Genomic DNA, 26,100 nt, shown 5'->3' on the forward strand with positions numbered 1-26,100 from the left:
TCGCCATGGCATACTTGCTCGAGTATTTTTCCTCTCTATCAGTTACTTCGCAAAATGCCAGAATTTATTTATTTAGCTTCCACAGCACTCCTAGTCAGAACGATCTGCTTTACTCTCCCTCCAACTCCTCAATTTCATTTTCTAGACTGTCAAGTGTACTTCTGATCCACTTTACCACTCCTGCCCTCTTAGCATTTGCCCCCTTTGTAAACTTCAATGTTTCCCATACCATGCCACAGAGCCCACATTATTTTAAAAATGTTCCAGTTTATCCTATTTCACTTTTCCCCTAAATTGCTCCTCACCCAATGACTCAGCAGAAAATGCCATGGTTTAGAGACATTCTATATGGGGGAAAGTATTAGCTATAGCAGCACCAAACATTGCTCTGATAGGGTGCATACAGGATCTCTGTCCACCCTTTCCATGTGTGTGCATCATGTATGAGTAACCAGTTCTTGGTTCAGCGTCTTATGCTTTAGAATAGAATGTGTAAGCACTGCTTGAGTTTTCTCTTGTGCATTGTCTAGAAGTTTGCACTGTTGTGGTCAAGAACGATATTAATGTCACCTGCACATACATAGTCTATTCCCATGCATGCAGTCAACACCACTTCATAGAAGTGTGGAGTATCTACGTTTGGCCCATATATATTGACTAAGGCCTTGTTTTATTGTGCAGCACACTCTAAGATATCTGCCATCTTTGTCCGATACGGTCCGAGTATGTCTGAATCTTAAGTCTCTGTTTCAACATGGGTCCCCCTTCTTTCACCGAATGTCTTCTGTATGTGACTTCTTGTACTTCTACTTCTACTGAAATCCTGTGCCTGCCTAATAAGCTAATACCCTTCTCTGGATATTTATCCCCCTAATGTGCAGTGTGATCATGTGCATCGTGGAGACGCCCTGTTTAATGTTGCAGTGCAACAGAATCAATTTATGAACATTAAATCTATAGTGATTGGCGAGCTAGTACCCTTCCACCTCCGCTCCATTTAACTACCACTAACTTCTTCTCTTAACAGGAAACGGTAGCGTGTAGTCCTGTTCAAGGGGCTTGTTGTCTGTTTTTCCCGACTTTTCTGCATGCTGTTCCATCCTCTGAATTTCCATCAAGCTTCCCACCGCAATCTCCATTAACCTGTGCAGAAGGGGCAGGCACCGCCACCCACAATCTTGGTTTTTATTTTAACCCCAAAGAGTATATTACAACATTCTCAGCATTTGTCCTTTTCTTGATGAAATGCCATTGTGACGGTGACTGCTACTACATTTGTCCTAGACGTTTTAGTGAGTAATCCATGTTTTTTCAGGAAAGAGGAATCCAGGAAGAGGGAACCTCCACAAATATTCGATGTAGGCCTCCGGTTTCTTCATCCAGGGGTGATAGTTGTTTTTCCTGTGACATACTTGGTCGAGGCGGGACACCAGCAGTTCCTAATGTCTTGAGAAATGTCATAGCTGCTTGTGGATCTACCGAGCAGTCTGCCTTGCTTCAATGAGGTTTACATCTGAGCGGATACAGCATGGCATAGCTTATCTGTTAAGTTTTTTTCTTAAGATTAATAAATGAGCTTCTGTAATACTGCACTCCAGTGGTAAGGACAGCCAAAGATGCACCCTCGAAATGCAGACCCCATTTGTCATGTACCACTCTGAGGACGGTATTACGATCCTTGTAACTGAGAAGAGCGAACGTTTCAGTAATATGCCTTTCCACACTATCAGTTCAGGACAACTACTATGCATAGGTTGTTTCTAGAATAGCAGGCCTGTAAGTCCTTGTTCTTTTCACATATGAGCACCAACACCTATTGAAATGGAGGGCCCAGTCTAATTGCACATTATCTTTGGAAAACAGATTTGTGGCTAATAAATGTGATCAGTCTCTATAGGTGAGACTACAACGAAGAGTGTTGCCCCTTCAGTGACTTTTACGACTGGGAAGGTATTAGTTGTTCGAGAGAGTAGTAGTGCTTTGCTGTTCCCAAAATCGCACATTTCAATTTGCATTGTATTTAAGGATATTAGACTCTTCTTTGCTCTTATGATCAATTAAATTTTGCAATAACTGGGTCAGTGTATCAAAATTATAGTAAGTATTTAATGCTGATTTTTCCTTTAACGATAATATAAAAACTACACCTCCAGTGAGTGTATTTATCTTTTTGGACACTGGACGAACAGCATTAGTTAAATTACTCAATAAAAACGTTGTAAAAGAGGAGGCTGAGAAATTTCATTAGGTAAATTTAAAAGGGTACTCATTTCTTACCACAATCACTTCTTCTTTGCTTTGTCAAACATTTTAATCAAATAATATTACGTCCATTAATCCGCCTTCTAAGGGTTAGATCGGGTTCGTATGTTTTGTGTTCTTCTTTTGTTGTTGTGGACGTTGTTCTGGATCACCATTTGGTGGTCTGTCTGTCCCCTCTGTGACGTCTGTGTGCCCCAGAAGTTCCTGTGCGTGGTTGCCATCTTCTGATTCTTTTGTCCGCTGTTGGGTCTGGAAGCAAGAGCTCCAAGAGAATTGAAGAAAAGATGCATCATCTAGGACACCAAGAAAGATAGATTTTAACCAACCAACTAACACAGAGAAACTGTCAAGGGGGCGGGGAGGGGCAGTCATCCATTTTCCCAACCTTGACGGGGACCTGTCTGGCCAGGAGCTCATGGCTGAATAATGCAGGGAGGTTAGGAGGTGACACAGCTAGGATAGATGGAAAATACTTCCTGTAAATGCTGCTCCAACTGTCACTACAAATTTGCAGAACTGCAAGACCTATGCGGAGTTTCAGTCCTAGACACTGAAGGTGCGCATGGGTGACAACAAGGCGAAACAGCCCTCCCTCAAAGAGGTGGGCCTGTCAAGTGATGAGGAACAGCGACTCCTAGAATACACCAAGCTGACACAGAAGAGTTGGAATGCAGAGAAAGGAGTCATTGACGACGAGAGGCTGGAGGCTGTAAGGAGAGCGGCGAAGGAAGAAGACCGCAAGAAATCTGAAATGCTTGAACTTTAAGTTGTTGAAGACATCCTTGACGTCTATGTTGAAACACTCAAAAGTCAAAGGAAGGCAAAAGCAAATGGAGCCTTACAGGTCCAAGAGCAAGGGCGCTGATGGTGGCAGACCTTTCAAACACTCCTTGACGTTGGGAGTTGCTTGAGAAAGGGTGAAGGAGGAGAAAAGGGCCAAGGATCTGACAAAACTGAAAAAGAAAACCTTGCTCATAACAGATGCTGAACAATGGGCACTTGAGGTCGAGCAGAAGAAGTCGGTTTCAGGCCGAAATGTTGTTGCTCCTTCTAAGGAAGAAGGATTCTGAGTTATCGCATACCTGTCGATGGACTGGAACAGCAAGAGGAGGTACGACAAGACCAGACTCCAATTCTCCGGAGCAAGTCGTTGACGTGCCTCAAGGACTTCATCACCAGATGACCTTTCTGTCTACAGTGCACTCAAGAGAGCAACTGACATCTACGGGGTGCTGCTCAAAGTGGAAAAGGAGGATTAATATTTACTATTGGAGACAATGGTGCCTTCGTAGAACAGGAATGTGTAACTCCCCTTGCTGCTGTGTATACTTGACCTGAGAAAGGGGCCCTTTCTGGAGCAAGCCACGTCCAAGGCTGTGACCCCAAGGGTCTAGAAAATGTACTAGCACTCCACGCAGGAACCAATCTATATTAAGGGGAATGCAGCTGTGGACGCCATCGTGTCACAGCAGGGAAGAGGGGTAATGCCTGCAAATTAATGAGCCCCCACCTGACAGGGACAGTAAGAGAGTGGAACTGGTGAGGAGGAAGATGGAGAGCAGGGCAGCAACCCAATGGAGAATTGACAATTCCAGTGCCCTTCTCAACCTCTACAGCCAGCAATAGTGGTGATGAGAGATGGTTTCATGCAACATCCCCCTAAAGATTACCAGAAAAGCGCCAAGACAGTCATAAAAGAAGGCACAACCATCGCCAAGACCTGATTCAAGTCGGCCCTTGATACAGCAAACACAGCCAACAGGTAGATGTGCAATGGTACAACCCTTTGGGGGCACGCCTGGCATAAGGGGGTTTGTTTTAAGACTAAGGTACAAGCATCCTGCATCGATATGCCCTTTACAGGGAACAGCCTAATTGACCAAGCATTGAACTGCAACAGATAAAGGACAAAATGGCAGCGAATGCAATGGGAGCATTACATATCTGTGAGTCCTTTAAGGCGCAAGCTTGCTGACAAGAAGCCTACTAGGCAGGAGAGCATTCCAACACATCACAGCCCCTCAACAACAAGGTATTGGCCAAGTAATTATAGCCCACACTGTGCCCCCACAACGGCAGTACCTGGCAACACCGTTCCGAGAAGGAAGATTCCGCTACAAAAACAATGCACAGCATGTTAATCCAGAAAACATTCACACTGCAAAACGAAATAGTTACTGGTGGTAATGTTGCTGTTTGAAGAATTTTCTGGATTCAAATGTGACCTGCCTTCCTCTCCGGAAATGGCATGGGCATGCAGGTGAATTTAACAATGACACAGGAAAAGATCAAAACACCTACAAGTAGTAAACGAGGGAAAAAAGAATGTGAAGTTGGTGACTAAGCACAGGAAATTCCTGGGTACCCGTCTGACATTGAAGGTGATGGCCACACCACCAAATGTCGGTCAATGATTATGTCCACACAAAAAAAGAGAAAACTAAGGTAGATCCAATTATGGACCCAACCAGTAGTGGCAAAATAACTAATAGCATGTGAATTCTGAAGATTGTTATCAGGCTGCAAAACAACTCCTACTGGTAAGTAGCCATTTCGTTACTTTATTCAGCGGTGCCACTTTAACTTGGATCTCCTGTAGTTTTTCTGACTCAACAGTTGATTTTAAATCTCCAATATCTAACTAGGCATGTGAGGCCTGGGAGTACTTCCCTGCTGTGATTTAATATATATTTTTGCAAATGATTAGTAAGAAAACCTTTACATGACAAATTTCGTCAAAAGGAGCATCATATAAGTTTTTACTATCCAGCATACTTAATATAGTTTCGCTTTTTGAGCACCCAAATTTCATAAAGGCACCTTTTACTGGGAAAAAATCAATAGGGATTAGAGCAAAAAGCTTATTCAGGTATATCAGTAGATCATTAGCCACCAGTAGCTCCCAGACACAGCACCTTTTGCTGGGAACAAATGAAAAGGAGTTGGAGCAAAACACTTCTTCAGGTATTGTTTTACTGTAGGTGCCTCCAATCAGTTGATCATTCGCCACCAGTAACTCCGAGACACCTTCAGAGTAGCTCACAGCCTTGAGTTAATTTGTTTCTAAGCACAGAGGCACGTTTTCTTTTTAAAGTTCAGGGAAGGATGTGTTTATTTTAGATTATCATCATCAGTTTGCAGAGAGCAGGGCCTGATAATGAGCAGTGCTCTGCCAGATTTGTGACCCAAGTTCGGGCTGGCATTGAGAGGTGAAGAACTAAAGCAGTGAGGTATTTAACTCAAATAAAAGTACTTGTCAACCCAATATTCGAGCATGAGAACAAAATGTTTCTGAATGATGCTAAATGGAAGAAAAATCAGATGAAAAGTTACCTTAATGACTAAGTTAACTCTTCATTTTAGTTTTATCTCATTTCAAATAGTTGTATTTACAAACAGCAGGCCTCTTGCTTCTAATCACCAGTGACACTGTGCCATATGTAGAACTGAAACATTCTTTTTTTTAATTAGAGAAATTTAAAGTGCAGAGAAATGTTCAATATTTTTAACATTTTTGCAGATCTTTTTTTCTGCACTTTAAATTTGTCCCATTTAAAAAAAAAATTGTATGTTTGTGTTATACATGTAATTTTGCCTGGTATGGCGAAAGCTGTGTCCTGTGCCACAAGTACATACAACTCTGGCTCTCAGTCACCCATACACATATATCCCACTCAAACGCATAGATGTTCATACATCCCCAAAGATTACACTCTCACTGACACACATGGAAATCCTATCATAATGCCCCTAGTCAAAGTATTTTGTTCAAACCATAGTATCTGGTTCCATGGACATGAGGATTAAAGTCAATGGAGTTGGGCGTGGGGGTGTCTGATGCGGGAGTTGCTTGACCTTCAGTAGCTCACAATGATTTTCACTGATCAGAAGTAGCTCTCACTACAGAAAAGGTTGGAGACCCCTGCTTTACTGGATCTATACATTGGTCCAAAATTGCTGCCAGCTCACAGTATTGGTCCGGGAAAGTAATTTATTAATTATTACTGGAAAGAAAACCAGACTGAGGACTTTACAGCTTTTCCCAGAACTGACTCCCGGGCCCAATGGCCTTTTCAAAGCTCATAGTGCATTTTGCACACTTGGTGGCACCCTGCTGATGTACTGCGGGATTATGGTTCTGTTCCAGATTTTTTCCTGGTGGCTACCCCTAGTTTTATTGTGGTTGGTTAGGTTGATATTTCTGTTTGCAGACTTCTTTGAGGTAGGAGGATCTCCTTCTGGGCTCGTCCCTTGTCTTGAGTGTCGCATAGCTAAGCAGTGGTTAGTAATTAGATCTGTGAGGTCCCCTTATAATTTTTTTTGTTGTTGACTATTTTTGAGCAGTGGATGTTTTTGAGGTGTCTTTGTTTTTTCTCTTTCTGCTTCTATTTCACAGTGGCTTGTGATTAGATGACAGGACTCACTTTGTAGATTTGTTTCCTGCTATCTACTTTCGTACTCTGCTTGAGTTTAGCTCTGTTTTAGAGCGATCTGTAGTTGGCTTCTGGTTGTTGCACTTTGATTCAGCACAGAATGTTAAGACTGGTATGTGTCTTCAGGAATTTGTTCCCTGACGGCTGCTCTTGGTTTCTGCCATAGTTATTAGTTTGAGTATACTCTTCGTAGACATTTCCTGGGGTAGCTTCTCTTTGTACCAGTGATTGGTGGTTTGATGGGGCTCTTTGACATCTCGTGGTTTTTACCCTTGATTAGTGCAGTAGTTGGGGCAATCCTCTTTTCTGGCGAATCTCCTTGGGTCCAGCAGCAGATGATTAGCTTGAGGAATATCTTTGCATGACTTTCTATTAGTGGCTCGCTCAGTGGTCACCAGTAAGCTATCAGATTGAGCAATGTTTTTATAGACAGTGACTGATGTTTTATCAGCTGTAATTGGCAGTTAGGTTGAGGGGTCTTAGCAAACTTGGCTCTTGGTGATTGTCCTTGGTTACAGCATGTGTTGGCGATTTAGATGTCTCTTTACAACATGTCCCCATATATTCTATTTGGTTCCGCAGCAGTCGATCATTAGATTGAACCACCTCTTTGTGATGAGATCTCAGTGTGGCTACCGTTCAGCTCTCAAGTTTGCGTCTTGATTCAGGAGTCGTCCTCTAGAATTTCTTGTGATGTCCCTCTGCTCACTGTCTTTCCTCTGTTTTATGTGATGAACGGTTGTGATGAGCAGTGGCTAATTTAATGTGTTTTGGTCAAATGTATATTAAGACATTTAATGTCCTTGTTTTTCAGCTGCTGCTGCTCCTATGAGCAGGGGTTTCTCCAAGCCATTTGGTAAGGTCGGAGCTGGAGGGGGGCCCCCTAACACACCCGGAGGATCACAGGCCAAGGTGGTTCCCATTGCCAGCTTAAACCCGTACCAGTCCAAGTGAGTCACTTCTAATCAGACGCACGCTCTAGGTGGGATGTGAAAACGAGATGAATAAGAAATCTAGCAACAAATCGTTACTCGTGCTACCACCCTCTTAATTGCTGTTTTTACACAATCGCCGTCACCATGCCTTCTACCATCTGTGTCTCTTCCTTCTCTCCCACCACCCTGAGTCAGTGCATGTGTAAGCTATCGTCCACACGATGTCCCACATGCTGATGGCACGCATCATTTATTAGCAGCACCAGTGTATATCCAGAATATTAGTTCATCTCATGGGGATGTCTGTGAAAGCGCTTTGCTTCGGTAATGGGGGGGGGGGGGGGGTGGATGGGTCCACAACAGCAGTGCTAGGCCGATTGATAAATGTGTTGGTGGCACCGAACTTTAATCTTCCAGTGGGACACTGTTTTTAGTAGTCTATCGCTATTGAGTGGATATTGCACTTGAACACATCTAGGTCCCTTGCTTGTATGTGATCCCTTGATTTCATCACTCACTTCTATAGCCTTCTGCCGCAATGTGCTTTCTTGACTGCCTTCTGTTTTTCTTTGTACACCTGCCCCCTGTTCTAGTTTAAGTTCTGCTTTTGAGGCCGGTTTCTGTTTCTTAGCCTGTTACTTCAGGTTTTTTTTATTCTTGTGTACCATTGTATCTTGCTCATGTGTTCTTTAATTTTCGTGTGTTTGTCAATTCTTTTGTGACTTCATTTGTTCGCTTGTTGGCCTCTTTTTTTCTCTATCATCTTGTCTTCATCCCCTCACACTTGGGTATCGTACACACAATCTCTCTCCGTCCAGTGCTTTAGAGCTGACATCATTGCCTGCTGCTAACTTGTTACAGGTGGACCATTCGTGCTCGTGTGACAAATAAAAGCCAGATCCGAACTTGGAGCAACTCTAGAGGTGAAGGGAAGCTGTTCTCCATTGAGATGGTGGATGAAAGCGTAAGCTTACATGCAATATTTTCTGCTAGTAGAGTTTCACACTGTGCATGTGCAATGAATCCTGCTTCATTTTCTACTCTCGTTCAATTACCTGTTGTACATTCTACACGTTTGCAGTGTTTCCTACTGCAGATGTAGTCGTGTCCAATATTTCTTGCTGCTTGTCCTCTGTATCTGTGCTCATCCTTTGTGGCCCATCCAGGGTGTATTCTTGTAATATTTGTGTAGTAAATGTACCCAGCAAGAAAGCAGTGGTTCCATGCACCGGGAATCTGAGTGCATAGATTGGCTGTTGGAATCCTTACTTGACGGGGTCATTAAACACAAACTGAGTATAATTTCTAATACCCGTGATCTTCTGCTTTGTGTTTCTTCTGTACTGTGCGACCTTAGGACTACAGCACAGACCAATCCGCTCACATTTCACCCCCTCATCCATGATGATCATGCACCTCTCTCTGTAGAAAGTAAATACGTTTCGGTTGTCATGAGATGCAGCAGGATATTTGCAGTATGATGGGTAGCGGAATATTGGGAGCAGTGAAAACTAGTGAGATTTTAGTGGGACTGAGTGTGCGGTTTGATCTTTGAAGGGTGGTGGAACTTTAAATGAGTGGAATGGTAGTGAAGCATTGCGAGGCCTGGGGTCATGTGGATGTTTGTTTATGTTTACATTGCATTTATATAGTGCTTACTACCCCTGACGAGGGTGGAAAAAGCTCTGAATATTGTGGTCTCTTACTAGCTTCTGTTGTATGTATTGTCACATTCCATTTCTTCTCTGCTTTCACTGAGACACACTGACAAGCATACTTTAGTATGCAAGGTGTCATTTCTGGTGTAGTGAATGCTCTCCTCGTGCACCTTTTCCAGTCAGTGCCCATAGGGCGTTCTTGTAGGAAGGCTGGATCACTTCAAAGGCTGGGCAGAAGCAAGAAATTAATCAGCGAGCAGGCACAATTCTCCTCGCCCAATGTCTTCAGAAGGGTTCGTTCACATTCATGGTTCTGAATGTTGCCTTTAATGAGTCTGCTCTATTAATAGATCCCAGGTCAGACTCTGAAGCTATCACTGGGGATGGGGAAGCGTAGGAATCTGGAACCTTCTAGTGGTCTGGCTCAAAGTAGCGCTACAAAGAGAATCGGCGGGCATGGATTCTAGTTCCCTCTGTGCAAGGTCGCATTTGGAGAGCTGCTAGAGCACTTAGTTTAGCTTATGTGCATATCAGGTGCATAAAATCCTCTTCTTCACAGTGACTTTTGTTTAAGGGTTACAATGTGTGACGTACAGGGTTTTCTGGTATGTCTGCATGAAATGGGTAGGTCACTGTGTATCCTGGCAGCCTGACCTGCATATTTCTCATTTAACATATTGAAAGCGTCCTTTTAGTTAGTCATTTATTTGTGATGCTTCAGCAACTGCAGAGAATTACGTACGTTTCTACCAACACAAACATTTCCAAATATGAATCCTCAATCGTGTTTCAAATGCCGAATTCTCATAGCGATGTACCACATCACAGATCCATGCCCACACCCAGTTCTCCATGCCAGTACAGACAATGGTGACTGATTCATATGACATTCCCCAGATAGATGTTTGCTGCTTTAGCTTAGTAATTGGTACTCGGAGCTAGCTGACACCTGACAGTCCATACATCCTTGTGGTGCTTGGCTGCATGCTGTCTTAGCAAGCTTTGCCGCTAATGCTCCATAGCATTCTCCATCGCGACATTAACTTTTTGTTCAGTTAGTTATGTTTTGCTAACTTTCCTTGATTCAGCACACATATGCTACATTTAGAGCTTCATAGGGCTGTGATATTCTGGAGGGTGTTTTCTATTTCAGTGTAGAAATCCCTGCATAATTGCATGCCTAGTCTTTCGAGCATATTGCACTGTGGTATATTGAAGAGGAACTGTCATCCTTGTCTTGTGAACAGCCTATGTAGTAAAGAGAGCATGTTCCAAGGTGCTTGCAACCAGTTTCTTTCAAGGGTCCAGGGCAGTGACTGCTTGGTATCCCTATGACCACAAAATATCCTTTGTGTGAGCTACAACAAGCAACACATATTTGTCATGTGATCATGTTCTTTTTGGCTCATCCGTCATTATCGGACCAGCTAGAAATTCAGACGACCGGTGTGAAGAAGTTTGACCTGCATGGTCTTGGATTTTCAAAGCACAAACATGCATGGCTTCTTCCTCTAGATTTTGGTACAGGTCAGTTTCCATTGCAGCAGATTCCAAGGTAACTGATCAAAAATTGTGCCCTAATCACCACCTATTATAGCTGGGCCAAGGGTCCATACTTACTAATAAGAGAAGCTCTCTGAGCAAACAAAGGTGCAACTGTAAACTGCTGGCTGCATGAACCCTCCAGACTAGGTAGTGAGAATACCAAGCCTGAACTTGATCCCTAAGGGACACTTGCTCAAGCTCCTAAATCGTCCTATTCTGGCAACTCCCAACAGCTTGTGGGTTGTGAGCAAAATGTGAAGCAGAAATCGAAAAGCCTGTAACCAATCTTGTGCCTCCCATGGATAATTAGTGCTTTATAGGTCAGCCTCAGTGCCCGCAAGGTGGCAAATACTCACATTTATGTGCATTACCATCTGAGAAGTAATATCCCAACATCAATGAACCATTTCAATGCCTTTAGTGTCACATATGAATGGGGCTATTTAAATGTTCTAAGTGACTGCTGCTGTAGGAATTTGTGGCATTTTCTGATATTCGGAGTGGTGGTAATTTATTTTTTATGATTCTCAGGTATTGCAGTAAAAAAGAACTCAGTCATGTGGGTATACCTGAGCGATCTGGCCTGTTCTCCATGTCCTAGGGCATGTAGTTGGTACTAGGTAATGTCACTGATTTTTACTATTTCCTCTCGTCCCAGGGCCCTGGATACTTTTATTTGGAAGAGTTAGCCAAGATTTCTATTGTGTGTTGGATTCTCCACTGGTAGCCACAGTTGAGGGATGCTCTGGTCTAATCAGTAATGACACATGAGGAGAAAAGGAAGGAATGTATTATGAATTACCAGCATTTAAAGTTGATTCAGGCACTTCATTCCATGCTGCCTGTTCAAACTACCTTCCGGCTCTTTTTCAGTTCAGCCATGCCTTTAAGTCCCTCTGTAAATCGTTCAACTACTTAATCATGGGGCGAGCATAAGAGCTGATGGAGGCTTTTTAACCAGTCACTCTACTCTGTTTCTATGCCACATTTTTTGAAATGTTTCGTCCTCTTATCTCGCTCTGGCACATCTTAGGAAACTTGTGTTTGTCTCTCCAAGTAGATTTACTGTTTAGTTTGTCAGATTTCATTGTTTCCCTTTTTTCCATAGGGTGAGATCAGAGCCACTGCATTCAATGAACAGGTGGACAAGTTCTACACCCTCATCGAGCTGAATAAGGTATTGTTTGTGTTTTCATCCTCTGTTGGGAGAGTTGTCCGTTGTCTGATTGTGTCTGGTCTCTGACTGAGGTGTGGGCAGATTTGTATTGAAACTGTTCCAAGTGGTTAAATAGGTGTCTAGCTCTAGGCCAGGCACTGGTCATATAGGGTAGGATCCATTCTCAGTCTTAGGACTAGTTTGACTGGACATCTGTTCGTTGAACCAAGGCTGTCAAGTGCCCAGCTGTTTTGCTGTGCGTTAGAGCAGTGAAATGAACTTTGCTCACTGAACAGCATTGCTTTCCAGGTGTATTATTTTTCCAAGGGCACTCTGAAGATAGCCAATAAGCAGTACACAGCTGTGAAAAATGACTATGAGATGACGTTCAACAATGAGACTTCGGTTATCCCCTGTGAAGACTCCTCCGATGTTCCCAGTGTACAGTTTGATTTTGTGCCCATCAATGATCTGGAGAATAAAAGCAAAGACTCTATGATTGGTAAGTATCACGGATTGAGGAGAGGGTGGGGAATGTAGAGTGTAATTCATTGACTATTAGCCTAGGGTACCGAAAGGAGAAGAGTGACTTATTAATAGCAAGGACACCATAGTTTGATATCTGGGCAGGTGGATCCCGGGGTGGTGGTAGGAGTAATTGCAGAACAACCAAAGCAAAGCCTCAATCAATGATTTCCAGGTATGTGTTGAAGGAAAGCTTATACTCTGCAAGCTTTTGTTACAAGGAGGACGTTTTTTGGTGTGTGGGTTCAAAGGTCTGCTTTAGAATTTATGCTATGAAGTACTGAAGACCCAAGATAAACAATGTGAGAGCTGGTTAAGAGGCTCTTGTTGGAGCACATTCTACTCCAATGTAATTTGAATAAAAGGTACCTTGGGACCGGTGGTCGCTGCTTGCGACTTTGCAGTGTATGTCTCTAAAGTCTGGACAATTGAAGAAAGCCAGAACTAGTTGCACTACACTGATCTTTTGAGCTTACACGCTGGCCTTTCGCGTAATACATGACATCTGTATTTCAGATATAATTGGAATATGTAAGAGTTATGAAGATGTCTCCAAAATCACTGTGAAATCGAATAATCGCGAGGTCTCAAAAAGAAACATCTACTTGATGGACACATCTGGAAAAATGGTGTCTACCACTCTGTGGGGAGAGGATGTAAGTGCTCTGGGGAACATATTTTGGTCCTTTTTTTTAGTACTGTATTATCACATGCTATTTTCAGCCATTTACAGCACTATACTAACCTAATATTGTATGTTAAATTCCTTCCTACTCTGACTTGGAGCAAGTTGAGGAAGGGGCTGTTTGATACCATGTTTGTGTGAGTGGAATTAGTCAGTTGTTCCCGTTGAGTGTGGGCCTGGAGGTGGGGATGTTTCTAACTTGTGTTAGCATGGCCAGTGATATCTTAAAGTATTGGAAGAGCAAAGTCTGCTGAATGGAGTTCTCAGACTATTTAAGTTGGATCAAGATAATATCTGTGGAGGGGGGTAGGGAGGGTGAGATGAGAGAGATTTATACTTTGGGGATATTCTGTTCAGTGTATGTGAATTTGTATAGCGCACAGATCACCCGAGGGTATCCAGGTGCTTGGGTAGGTGTGTGGTTCCCAAGTTGCTGATACGAAGAACCAGGTCTTCAGCTTTTGCGGAACTCAAGACGTGAGGAGGAGGCTCTGATGTGCTGAGCAAGGTCATTCCGTGTCTTTGGTGCGATGTAGGAGAATAAGCGACCTCCAGGTTTGCTTTTGCAGATGCAGGAAGTGTGCGAGAAAGGCCGAGCCTCGGTGTCTTGTAGGTTAGTGACAGAGTATGCAGCTGTTAAGGTATTCTAGTCCTGTGTTGTGTAGGGATTTGTATGTGTGTGTTATGTTCAGTGGTATGTTTAATAGTCTACTTGTGAGTATGCAGGCCAGGTGATTTTGTTTTACAACTGTGTGCATAATGTTAAGACATCTGCTTGGTGATTAAGGGAACAGGAGTGGAATGTGGATTTGTGTTTACTGTGGTTCTTGACCCATGTCGTCTTTTTGTAGGCAGAAAAGTTTGATGGCTCAAGGCAGCCGGTGGTCGCCATCAAAGGTGCACGGCTCTCAGACTTTGGGGGCCGTTCTATCTCTGTGCTGTCCTCCAGCACGGTCATCCTGAACCCAGACATTCCAGAGGCCTTCAAACTTCGCGGATGGTACGCCATGAGGGAGATGTTTGTTGCTTTTTGGGTGGAGCTGGTGGTGGGGGAGGGAAGTTTAAATTCTCTCTATGGTGTATTATGATTGTTACTTCTAAATTTGACCTCAAGAAAACATCCTGAAAAAAAGTGCATTTTTAATTACAGTGATCGTCATGCCTCAAATCATGCTTTCAGCTCATACTTAATTGTTCTTCAGTGAGCTAGTCTCTCTCGAGTTTGGGAAACCTTATAAAGCTCCTTCCTTTTCATGGTGAAAGTGGAGTGTGTGGTGATTCCTTCACCTCTTCAGATGTTGGGTGGCCCGTTCCATCAGACCGCTTACCTCGCAAATGAGGTCCTGCAAACAAACACTCTTCTATATGTACCTTTCAGGACAATTAATAGTTCTGGACTTGTGTGCATGCTAACCAGTTTGTTAAATTCCCATCCCATGCTACACAAATGTAACCAGCTAACTGTCTTTCCAATCACTTCCTCCTGGTATCTGCCCTTTGCTTGGCCTTCCTGCCTTTATAGTCACTGGCTCTGTTTGGCATAGACCAAAGCCTGATCTGTACACCACCATAGCATGAACTGTCCCCCAGGTGGAATACACTGTCTCCAATCTGGTCCCCTTTGTTTGACAGTTCTCTTTTCTTAACTTTCCTTGAGAGCTTCCTAAACCGTTCACAGATGGTGGATACATGGCTGGTATATTTTTCTTTCCACAGCTTCCCTTTGGCTAGACTACAGTTCCACCCCTGCGTGCACGTTTAAAAGGAAAATGTAACACCTGCCATCTGATGCACTAATCAAACTCCACTTCTACAAACATTGTCTGTAGTCTGGAAGAAAGTAGAACCAATCTGGCACGTCTCAGGATTTAAACTCTGAAAAGATCAAATCAGAAATAATAGTTTTGGTACTCTGTTCCTGGAGAACACTGTAATTTCATGCTACTGTCGTTCTTGCAAGTGCTTTGCCTTGTCACAGGAGGAAGGCATGATGTAGCATGCATTGCTCACCAAAAGTGATCAAACCTTGTGAAGGTTTGATCAAGTCCCAGAGCAATGTCTTCTGTCATTAGAGGCATCCCCAGTCCAAAAGCTACATCTTCTTTGTAGGGAGCTGGGCGGACTGAAGAATGGTTGGCTTCTTACCGTAGGTGTTACATTTCCCCCGTCCTATCTTGCCATTGTGACTACTTGATATAGCACTTGCACTGCCCTGAGCTGCCAGAGTGGTGACCATGAGAGGAAGTTATCTGACTGTGTGGAGAGACCAAGGGGTGCGCAGAATTAAGAGAGGTACTATGTCCTGAGCAAGAGCACCATCTGCTTATAGTACTATAAAATATCTGAAGACAGGTGCTTCCTGCTCCCTTTTAGCTACTTACTCTGTAGAGTCTGAAGTGGAGTAAATACATTTAAAAAAAAATCTTTTAAACCTATGGTAGGCCTCCCACACTTCATTTAGTGAACCAACCTAGGTCCTTAGTCGCATATTGTAATAAAAGGTCTTCTGCTAATCTCATAGTTCTGCATGAAAGTGACACTGTAGTGCATTTGACAAATAAATAAAAAGCGGTAGTACTGGCACTGAATCTAGGCCTGGACAAATTTTTAATTTGGCTGCGAAAGTCAAAAATATCATATTACGTGAAATTTGCGAAATGTTCCTTTTCATGCACCTCACATAGTCTCTAGACTAGAGAAACCAGTAGGTGACTAATTTACATGGAAAATGTCAACAATGGACATTTTCTCCTTGAACCAGTCTCTTGCTGGTAATGCGCAATCCTTTTTTTTTTTACGTCTGATGCATGTTGATACTGTTAAATCATATTTTAATATGATAGCGTAATTTGGTGAACATCCTATTGAATTTTATGAACTTTACCTAAAAAAATGCTTGATTTTGCACAACATTAACTGAATATTGGAGGCTGCAGCGGAATCACTGTGATTTTAAACCTGTAATTCCAAGTTGCATTCAGATTTCAACCTAGAGTACAGAGGTGTCCGGTTATATTTAATGCTTTCAGAAAGTGCCTTTTGCAAACAGAGCCTTATCGTACTATCATTACAGTATTCAAAAGACGAAATAGTATCAAGGCTGTGTGAAACGCATCAGAATTGGGTTCAGTGGTAACCACACAACATGGGAATCGGAATGGAGATAAGAAAAGTTCTGATGTATAGGCTGTAGTAGCTTGTCTCTTTACTGTAGTAAGTGTGTTGAAATACTCAAGATCCCCAACTCAAGATCAGCCTCTGAGGCTAACAAGTATGGGCAAGAAAACATTTCTTAGACAATACACATCAGAAATTACCCAAGGGGCAGTCTTGTGACCCAGCTAAACTTGTCTCATTTGAGCAAGATTGAGTTGAAAATTATTTAAACGCAGGGGGTATTGTCCATGGACCATTTTTAGACCAGTGAGGTCGATAATTGGTCTGTAGCCAGGCTTGATTTGGCTCATGTTGTATTTGAGGTGTGGTCTACAAAGTTCAGCTCCAATGACAGTGGTCACAATCGGACTGTGTTGCAGTCTGATTGTGCTTTTTTACTGCAGAGCGACTGGACACATTTACGTGTGCAATGGTTGTCAGGAGTGGTGGTGGGCAGAGCACCTTGACTCTCAAAAGTTAAATCTCCAAGCTGTTGTCATGTTGGTTGGTTCCATCTCCACTGAACAATCTACTTATTGGCTAATTCTTCCACTGCGCCCCTCCTCAAGCGGCTAAGAAACAGCTTTGTTTGAATCTCTCTTCCTCAGGTTTGATTCGGAGGGTCAGGTAATGGAAGCATCATCCATTTCTGATATGAAAGGCGGAGGAGGAGGAGGTGGAAACACCAACTGGAAAACTCTGTCCGAAGTTAAATCTGAGAACTTGGGCCACGGAGAAAAGGTGAGCTGTGTGTCAGTCTGCCTGTAATTCAAGGTCTGACAATTTTGGTTCTTCAGGGCAATTGCGGTACTTTGGAGAAAATTGTTAAAAAATAGAATTTATTGAAGGTTCCGAATCAATGTGTGTTACTTCATCAGTTAAGCAAATTATTTTTGAGCTCTTGGGGATTAATACAAAGCATTTTCCAGCTGGACACAATAGCCCTGTACTCTGTCAGTTGAAGCTGTCTTTGTCTTATCTTCTTGCCTTTACATCTTTATATACATGTTTTAGCTATTGCCTGTACTTGTTCCTGCTCTTAGTAGAATTTACATGTACATAGTTGTAGGGAAGGGTGTACCTTTTGGCGCCACTTTTTGACAGCCTCTGTGCCATTTTTTTTTTTACTCAGAAGTGCTCTGTGCCATGCTGTCCAGGACCCAGTGCAAGTGCACTGACTCCAAAAGTATGTGCACAGTTGGTTAGTGCATGTTTGACACATTTAACTTACCAATTTGCCCATAGTATATGGTGAAAGAGGTACCAAGGAGGGTAATAAGTTAAATCTCGCTAGTGTACTGCAGCTGTTAATTGCAGTGGCGTCACTAGGGTTGGTGTCACCCGGTGCGGGTAACTCCTGGTGTCACCCCCTCACGACTTACCGCATGGACCTCCTCCGCTCCGAGTCCGCCAGTGGACACAGTTGGCAAATAACGGGACCATACAGAATCCTTAGTAACGTTTGTAAATGTAGGTCCTATAGTTACAAAATGTGCCTGTTAACAACAGTGTGATAATGACTCATTAATCAGGTTGTACAGTGGGGTACCTGCTAGTCAACAGTTTATTGGAATTTATAATATCATAGGTATGGTACTTTGTACTGGTGTGGTGTTCCCACTATCCAGCAACACGATATATCAGTGGTCGAAGTGGGGGGAAAAAAGTAGGGGAACTGTGGGCGGAGAATCAGAGGGCGGGAATAACCCAAGGATTGGATCAGTGGGCGGAGCCAGAGGTGTGGCCAAAATGCGCAAGCATCCCAATTTTTTTGTATTTGTTTGGTTTCACTGCCCCGTTTTATCAACCAATGGATACACATGATTATTTAAGGTTATAATGAGTTATTGACAGTAAAATGTATTCACAAAGTGGGATATGCTTCTAGTCACAGAATGTCCCCAAATACGATAAAATGTGGAAGCACAAGCCATTTGTCTCCGAGCCATGGAGTTTCTGTCATCAGCACTTTTCCCTTTTCCAAAACAGCAGTTCAAACATGAATGGCTAAAAATCCTAGTTTGCAAATGTTTTCTAAATAATAATGGCTTTGCCATATTTGCCTCATAATGCAAGATCTGCAGCATGATCTGACTATTTGAACTAATAAATTGTTTGTAGCTTAAACGTATCAAAAGTAAAAAAAAAAATGTGACTTTTGTTGCTGCGGAGTAAATGACAGTTAATGGCTCACTGTTCTATGTTAGGATTTTAACTTATAAACTGCAAGTAACAAAAGGATCTCTCTGAAAAAAGCAGTAGCCCACTGGCCTATTTACATTATGTGCACTTTATGATCTGCATGGTACATGTTCTTTGCAGCAGGTACATTAACCCTCTGAGCTACCTTTCCATGAGTCAAATCTCCCATTAGACAAAATTCCGATCTCTCTCTAGGAAGAACATTAATCACCAGAGTCATCATGACATTTTTATTGTTACCGAAAATTGCTGGAGGCCAGGAAGGAGGCAGCAAGCGCTTTTAAAACCATAATATACTTGCAAAAATGATGCCTCCACCTAAAGTCAGCACCTGGTGCGGTCACACCGGTTGCACCGCCCTAGAGCTGGCCCTTCTCAAGGGTCCTGTGATCTCAGGGACAGGGTCACTGTTCTAGGGTGTGATGCTTCATAGGCCTGCCCGCAAGACTGGAGGTGAACTTCAGTATGAATAGTGGTGGACAAGCCTTGAAGGCTAACCTACATTTGTCATGCTAGAGTCCACCTGCTGGTGCTACGACACCGGGGCTTCTAATGTCTTGCGAAGCCTTCTAAGGTCTAGCATGAGATAGTGCTCTCTCAGGAGAGTGGTCTGGCGGACTGGTTATTAAGGCTGAACCTGGTTCTCCAGTTACAAATTCAGCAGCTCTGGCCATAGTGCCACATCCTCTCCCCCTCTGAACACCATACTGCCCCACTGAGAAAAATTCAGACTGCCTTCAACTACAACCCAATTGTTGCCAGCTATAAACACCTGGATGCGGCTCAATTTAAATTACACACTGAGCAAGAGCAATATGAGGCCTACTAGAAAAAAGTGACCGCATCCTGGAAAAAGCAAACCATCCTAGGGAATGCAAAATTTTGCAAACCATGTGAAATGTAAGCAGGAACAACATGGTTACCTTAACGCTTTTATACTCACTGTTCAGAAATCAGTGAGTGCTTTTGCCTGAAAAGTTAAGGACATGAAAACAGGGCCCTGAATGGACCTATTTCAATGGCCATTGCTTATATCCTTACAAAACGTAAGCAGTATGGTAAAAAAAAGACATCCCTAGATGCAGAGCAGCAGTACAAAATTTGTTTTTCAATCCTCACATTGCAGTACCTCCAGGATTGGTGCACTAGTTCCAAGCCTAGGGAAAACAAAGCCAAGACAACAAAAATAGCGCTTCACTGGCAAACTCTGTAAAAGTGGCGCTAATGTGTTTGGGTGTGAATAAAATCAATCTGGCCAGTTTGCTACCACTCTGTCTTACTTTATTTAGTTATTTATGTTTCATATTTTTAAACTTTTATTCCCGATGCTGCACTCTGAAATTAAATGTCAGAAAAATACAACATTGATTTCCAGCAAAAGTGATTTTCTTTTTTGGATCCATTTCACAGGCAAGCAAATAAAAAAAATAAAAAGGAGAGGAAAGAGAGTGAGAACCCCGTCTTGCAGCCACTGTTTTCAGTAAGAGAAGAACTGCCGAGCTAGCAGGCGAGAGGCCTCAGCATGTACACATAGCTGCTGTGCCTGAAAGTCGTCTTCGCAGGCCTCCGGCCAGCTCAAAAGATGGGCCCACAACTCAGTGATCAGAGGCAGGCCACCTCGCTCCGCACTGCCTCCGCCCTGCTCAAGAAGTCACAAAAGTCACTCACTCACAACAGCACAGGAAGCATAACCGCTTGACCACTCATGATTATTAATCAATTGGTGCCGGAGAGACTCAACTGCTGTGTTGGTGCCTCTGCTACTCGTGATGCTGCTGCAGGCCAGTCACACGCACTTTTAGGGCCCAATGCGCATACGGGAATGACATCAGCCGCCTGCACCCGGGCCAAGAGAGGCGCGCAGACTCTGCAGAGGAGGAGACAGTGCGCACTGCGCACAGGCACCTCCTCCTCCTGAAAGGTTAGGTTGCTCTGCACACACCGGCCCTGTGGGTGTCCCCCCCATGTGAGGGTGTCACCCGGTGCAGTCCTCACCCCTATAGTGACGCCGCTGGTTAATTGTAACATCACTACACTGACATGCTGAAAATGTAACTCTAGGCCTGCCACTGCAGCCTAGTTGGGGAGCTTTAAAACTGCCAGCCTGAAATGGTAAAATAAACCCTTTTACAAGGGCAACACTTTTGCTTTTCAATATTAATAACCCACTCCTAGGAAAGGCCTCGGTTTCCCACCAGGCAGTGTCCTAAATATTAAAAACAAAGGCAATTGCATCGTGTGTTTAACATGCCCGGACAGTGAAAACTTGAAATCGGCGGTTTCACTGTAGTAAGGCTTGTGATCCAATTAGCTAAAATGGAGTTACACTAGCCACCACGCTCAGTGCTTACTTCCATTTTGGACTACCATATATATTACTCCAAGGTATCAAAATAATCGTTACATTAAACCCAACTCGTGTCTGAGATTGAATTTAAGGTAACTTAATAGCAAGATGACTTTAGAAAGTCACTACTTTGTTGCTTATAAACTCTGGCGGCCTTTGCTGACTATGCTGCAGTTACCGAATACAGTAGGCTTCTCCCCCTCCCCCTTCAAGGAAGTGTGAAGCGCTCCCATGGACAGGAACAAAGAGAACTGTTGGTGGGAGGACGTGGGACCTTATCCAGCAGGATGACAATGGGACTGTGGCAAAAGATGGCTCAGCTTTAAAAGGCTGCTGCCTCAGTGAAGTAAATGCCCTATCATACCACTCCTTTGTGGAGCCAGATGGGTTCTCTTCCAGGGGATCCTCATCAAAGTCATAAGCACTAGAATATTCCCGCCCATGCGCGGGACCCGGGAAACACAATCATATATGTGACAAACATATATGTATCTCCATATATATCTACATTTATATATATATAATAAAAAAGCAAATGCAGCCTTTCATAATTAGAGCTGAATAATGCTGTAAGGACTCCCCTGTATATCATAAACAATACATTAAAAACCAGGGAAAAACAACAGCAAAGCATGTTTGAAAACTGTTTTAATGCTTAGCACATAGCACAATCTCTGAGATAGGACTGAAAGCATTGACAGCTCACAGGCTGCATTGCAGAAAAAACATAGCCTAGAAAAGGCTGAAAAGCTAACTCGTAGCAACATAGAAATAAACTGGCACCGTGCCTTTAAGGCAGCCATGACCCCCAGCTTCCCATCATGCCTCAGGGGTGACAGGTCAGTTGTTCTTTCCGGCTCCTTCAGGCAGGACCCAGGTTACACAGCTCCACTTTTTTCTGATTTTACTCAGAAATAATCTGCAATTTTTAAGAAAAATGTATCTTACTTCGACGTTTTACATCTTGTCATGTAAGGTGCTCACTTTTTCTGACTGATTTTGGCATTTTTTACCACTCAAAATGCCATCTCTTTTTGACCCCTGCCCTCCGTGTGGAAAAAAGACCAGGTCAGACTCTCATGCAGTCTGTATTCTCTGTCTACCTAAGGATCATGTCCCCAAGACTTGTCCTCATTGCCAGTCTCTCTCTAATAGAACTTTAAAAGACAGAGAGCGTATCTGTCTTTATGGGCTGGCAGAAAAGGCTTCCAGAGGCAGATCACCGGTGAGAAAGGACTCTAAGAGGGCCAGATCCTCTTCTAGAAGCAAAATTTCATCAGCGTCGGGTTCGGCGCTGAGAAAACCGCCACCGGTGGGGCATTTGTCCAAGAAAAGACCTTCGACGGCGGGCCCGCCGTCGAGAGAACGCCAACATACAGATACGTCGCTGCATTCACCGTCGACGTCGAAGAATCGTGAACCTCCGCCGTCGTCAACCCGGCGGCGAACGGCGTCGAGGAGCTCCACCGCCGACATCAACGCGGCAACGATCTGCGTCGAAGAGCAGAAGTCCTCCACCATCGTCAACCCGGCGGCGATCGGCGTCGAGGATCAGCAGCCCTCTGCCGTCGTCATCTCGGCGTTCGCGTCGAAAGCTGGCAACCCTCCGCCGTCGTCAATCCTACGACGATCGGCGTCGAGATGTGGGAGTCCTCCGCCTTCGTCAACCCGGCGGTGATCAGCGTCGAGGACCATTGGCACTCCGCCGGCGACGATCGGCGTAGAGGATTGGAAGCCCTCAGCCGTCATCAACCAGGCGACGATCGGCGTCAAGGAGCGGCAGCCCTCCGCCGTTGTCATCCCACCGACGATCGGCGTCGAGGCGCGGAAGTCCTTCACCGTCATCGATCCAACGACGTTCGACAAGTACCCTGGCGTTGTCGACGAGACATTCAATGTCGAAGAACAGAGAGTCGACATCGAAATCGATCCCAGCACCTGGTCGAATTTCGACGTCTAGAAGGATGTCTAGGTTGACGTCGAGAAGGGCTCCGTCAGAGCAGGTTATACGCTCGACGTCGAGACCCACTGACCCACTTCAGTGAGGTCTGGAGAAGGTTCGGTTGTTTTCGTGACAGAATCAGCATCACGGCACTCATCTTCTCATTCCTCGAGACGACCTTCGACGCATTCACCATCTGCGTCCCCAGAACGACACTCGAGGAGGTCGCATCAAAGATCTCGGTCACATCACAGAAGGGCTTCCCCTGCGGTTCACTTATCTCCAAGGTGGCTTCTACCAATCCATCACTGGAGTAAGAATCCGGCAGGAGCATCACGAGGAGAGGAGGAATATACCAGTCCGATCCACATATCTCCTCTACAAAGATTGGTGCAAGAGGTGGATAGATCGCCTTCACCTACACGTCCGCATCGTACTGGAAGATCGCGGGAGCCCAGACCTTCTACTTCCCATCACAAAAGAAGGTGGTCTCCTACATGGTCATCCTCCTCCACCTGCTCCTCTAAAAGAGACTATTCACCTACCCCATTGGATAGCCCTCAATCGAGAGTGTCTCCGATAGATGAAATTAACACGTATCATGAGGGGCTTCAAAGAGGGGCTCAGAAGCTGAACATTGAGATGTCGACTCCTCAAGTTGCAACAGCGGTGTTTTTTGAGACACTACATCAGAGATCTGCGTCTCGTCCGTTGCTGCCTCTGGTTCCTGGGCTTCTGGAACCAGTAATGGACATTTTCCTAGCCCTTTCTACAATTAAAGCTGCACCTGCTAGGATTCAGAAAAAATAAAAACCAGCTGAAACAGACCCGTTTTTTAAAAAATCAGATCCGCCTGCAGATTCTGTTATCGTCGCGGCGGCACGAAAAACGCACGCAGTGTCTGCACATTCGTTGGTCCCCCCTGACAAAGAGAGTAAGTCCCAGGATTCTTGGGGGCGGAAGGTTTGAGGGTCTGCAGCGTCATCACTAAAAGTCTCCAGCGCAGCAGCCTTATTAGGACGCTACGACAGAGCCATATGGGACTCCTTGGACCGTTTCAAGGAAAAGCTGCCAAAAGAGGATCAAAGGGACTTTGAGGAGGTCCTCAAGGAAGGATCCCTTGTAGCTAACCAAATGATTAGCGCGGCTAGTGCCACACTGTCAGCGCATTCTTATGCGCATGGGATTTGCACAAGGAGGTCTGCCTGATTAAGGCTAACAGCTCTCAAGCCAGATGCGCAACAGAGGATCCTTAACCTGCCTTTTTCTGGCTCCTCACTGTTTGGCACCCATACAGATGAGGAGATGGCTAGAATGAAAGCCGGATTTAGACACTCTAAAGGCGGTGGGATTAGAAAAGAAAAAAAGAGTTCAGGCGGAGATACAGACCCAACCAGCGCAAGGGCTACCAACAGAAGGTTCAAACTCCTCAGTGGTCCCAAAACAAAAATCAAGGAAAGTCGCAGTTCCAAAGCCGTAAGTCAAACCGAGGCAGAGGAGGTCATCAGCAGCAGTCCTCTACCACGGCTAGATCAGCAGGGAAGCAATGAGCAAGAGCTTCCTCTGGCGCCGTTGCCCACTCCAGGGGGAGGAAGTGTATCACATCATTTGAGAGAGTGGTGCAACATAAAAGATCGTTGGGTGCTTGGTATACTGCGCAATGGATACGCACTACGTTTTCGTGTCTCCAAAGGACATCCCTCCGAAAAGATCTCGTCCTCACCAGCTAAAGTTACTACGACAAGAAGTGGTAACCCTTCTGCGAAAAAAGGCCATAGAAGAGGTTCCTCCTTCTCAGCTGGGGAAGGGAGTTTATTCCAGGTACTTTCTTGTGCCAAAAAGAGATCAAGAGCACAAATTCAGACCTATCCTGAACCTTTGATCGCTGAACAAGGTCATCTTGAGGGAGAAGTTTCGCATGTTGGCGCTTCATCAAATATGTCCACATCTGCAAACAGGAGATTGGATGTGTTCAGTGGACCTCCAAGATGTGTACTTCCACATACCTATAATTCCCCGTCATCGCAAATATCTGCGATTTGTGGTCGGCAGCAAAAACTTCCATTTCAAGGTGCTGCCCTTCGGTCTGAAATCTGCCCCACGGGTCTTTACCAAGTGCATGGCGGTGTTGGCGGCGGCTCTACACAGAAGGGGTCTGTTCGTTTATCCGTACTTGGACGATTGGCTCCTGAAAGGGCCATCCCCCCAGTAAGTAAGGAGCGATTTCCAAATGTCTAACTCTGCTCCGCAGGCTAGGACTGCATGTGAACATGGAGAAATCGGTTCACCGGCCTACCCAGGCGATCCATTATTTTGGGCTCCACTCTGGATACAAACTTAGGAAGAGCGTTTCCTTCGAAGGAGAGACTTTCTTCAATGCAACAGAAGTGCAAATCTCTTCTCCAGGCAACTCGTCCAACGGTCCGGCAAGTGGCTTCTCTGCTAGGATCGATGCCTTCTTGCATCTTTCTCATTCCCAACGCCAGGCTGAGAATGAGACCCTTGCAACAGGACCTAGAGGACAAGTGGGACCAAGCATCGGGTCACTGGGAAGACCGAATTGTGCTTTCGCAAGCAGCAATGTCATCCATTATATGGTGGACTCGACCAAAGAACCTCGTAGTGGGAGTCCTCTTCCATCAACCAGTTCCAAAACCGTCCTTAGTAACGGATGCGTCTCTGCAAGGGTGGGGAGCGCATATGGATTGCCTGCAGATGCAGGGACGATGGTCCATCAAGGAACAATCCTACCATATAAACATGTTGGAACTGAGGGCAGTCCACCTAGCTCTGAAAGCTTTTCAGCCCTCAATCACATCCAACTCGATCCTGATCCAAACAGACAACACGACCACCATGTATTACCTTAACAAACAGGGTGGTACGAGCTCTCGCCCTCTCTGCCTGGAAGCTCAAGAGATATGGCACTGGCTTCTAGCCCGAGGCCTTTCCATCACAGCGGTGCATCTTCCAGGGGAGCGAAACGTGCGAGCGGACGCACTCAGTCGGCACTAAAAAGATCAGCCAGACTGGGTGCCTAACAACGAGGTTGTGGCAGATATTTTCCATCAGTGGGGGCAACCTTCCATAGATTGGTTTGCAGACGATCAAAACAAAAAATACCACGCCTTCGCATCCAGGTTCCACCGTCCAGGGACGAAGGGGAATGCTCTTTTGATGGATTGGTCCGGAATATTTGCATACGCCTTTCCTCCCCTGTCTCTGATCCCGAAGGTGGTATCCAAACTCATCCG

General features: G+C 44.6%; 1 protein-coding gene across 1 annotated transcript in view; it reads left to right on the forward strand.

Annotated features, from left to right (window-relative positions):
- The window catches only part of RPA1 (replication protein A1), a 258,365-nt gene that overhangs the window by 157,618 nt on the left and 74,647 nt on the right, over window positions 1-26,100 (forward strand). The window contains exons 7-13 of the mRNA XM_085649076.1: window positions 7,510-7,645; window positions 8,492-8,594; window positions 11,942-12,010; window positions 12,299-12,491; window positions 13,031-13,170; window positions 14,051-14,199; window positions 16,964-17,096. Of these exons, the coding sequence (XP_085505202.1) occupies window positions 7,510-7,645; window positions 8,492-8,594; window positions 11,942-12,010; window positions 12,299-12,491; window positions 13,031-13,170; window positions 14,051-14,199; window positions 16,964-17,096 (923 nt within the window). The remainder of the gene's footprint in view (window positions 1-7,509; window positions 7,646-8,491; window positions 8,595-11,941; window positions 12,011-12,298; window positions 12,492-13,030; window positions 13,171-14,050; window positions 14,200-16,963; window positions 17,097-26,100) is intronic.

This window comes from Triturus cristatus, chromosome 3_2 (genome assembly GCF_964204655.1).
Source record: "Triturus cristatus chromosome 3_2, aTriCri1.1, whole genome shotgun sequence".
Taxonomy (NCBI): domain Eukaryota; kingdom Metazoa; phylum Chordata; class Amphibia; order Caudata; family Salamandridae; genus Triturus; species Triturus cristatus.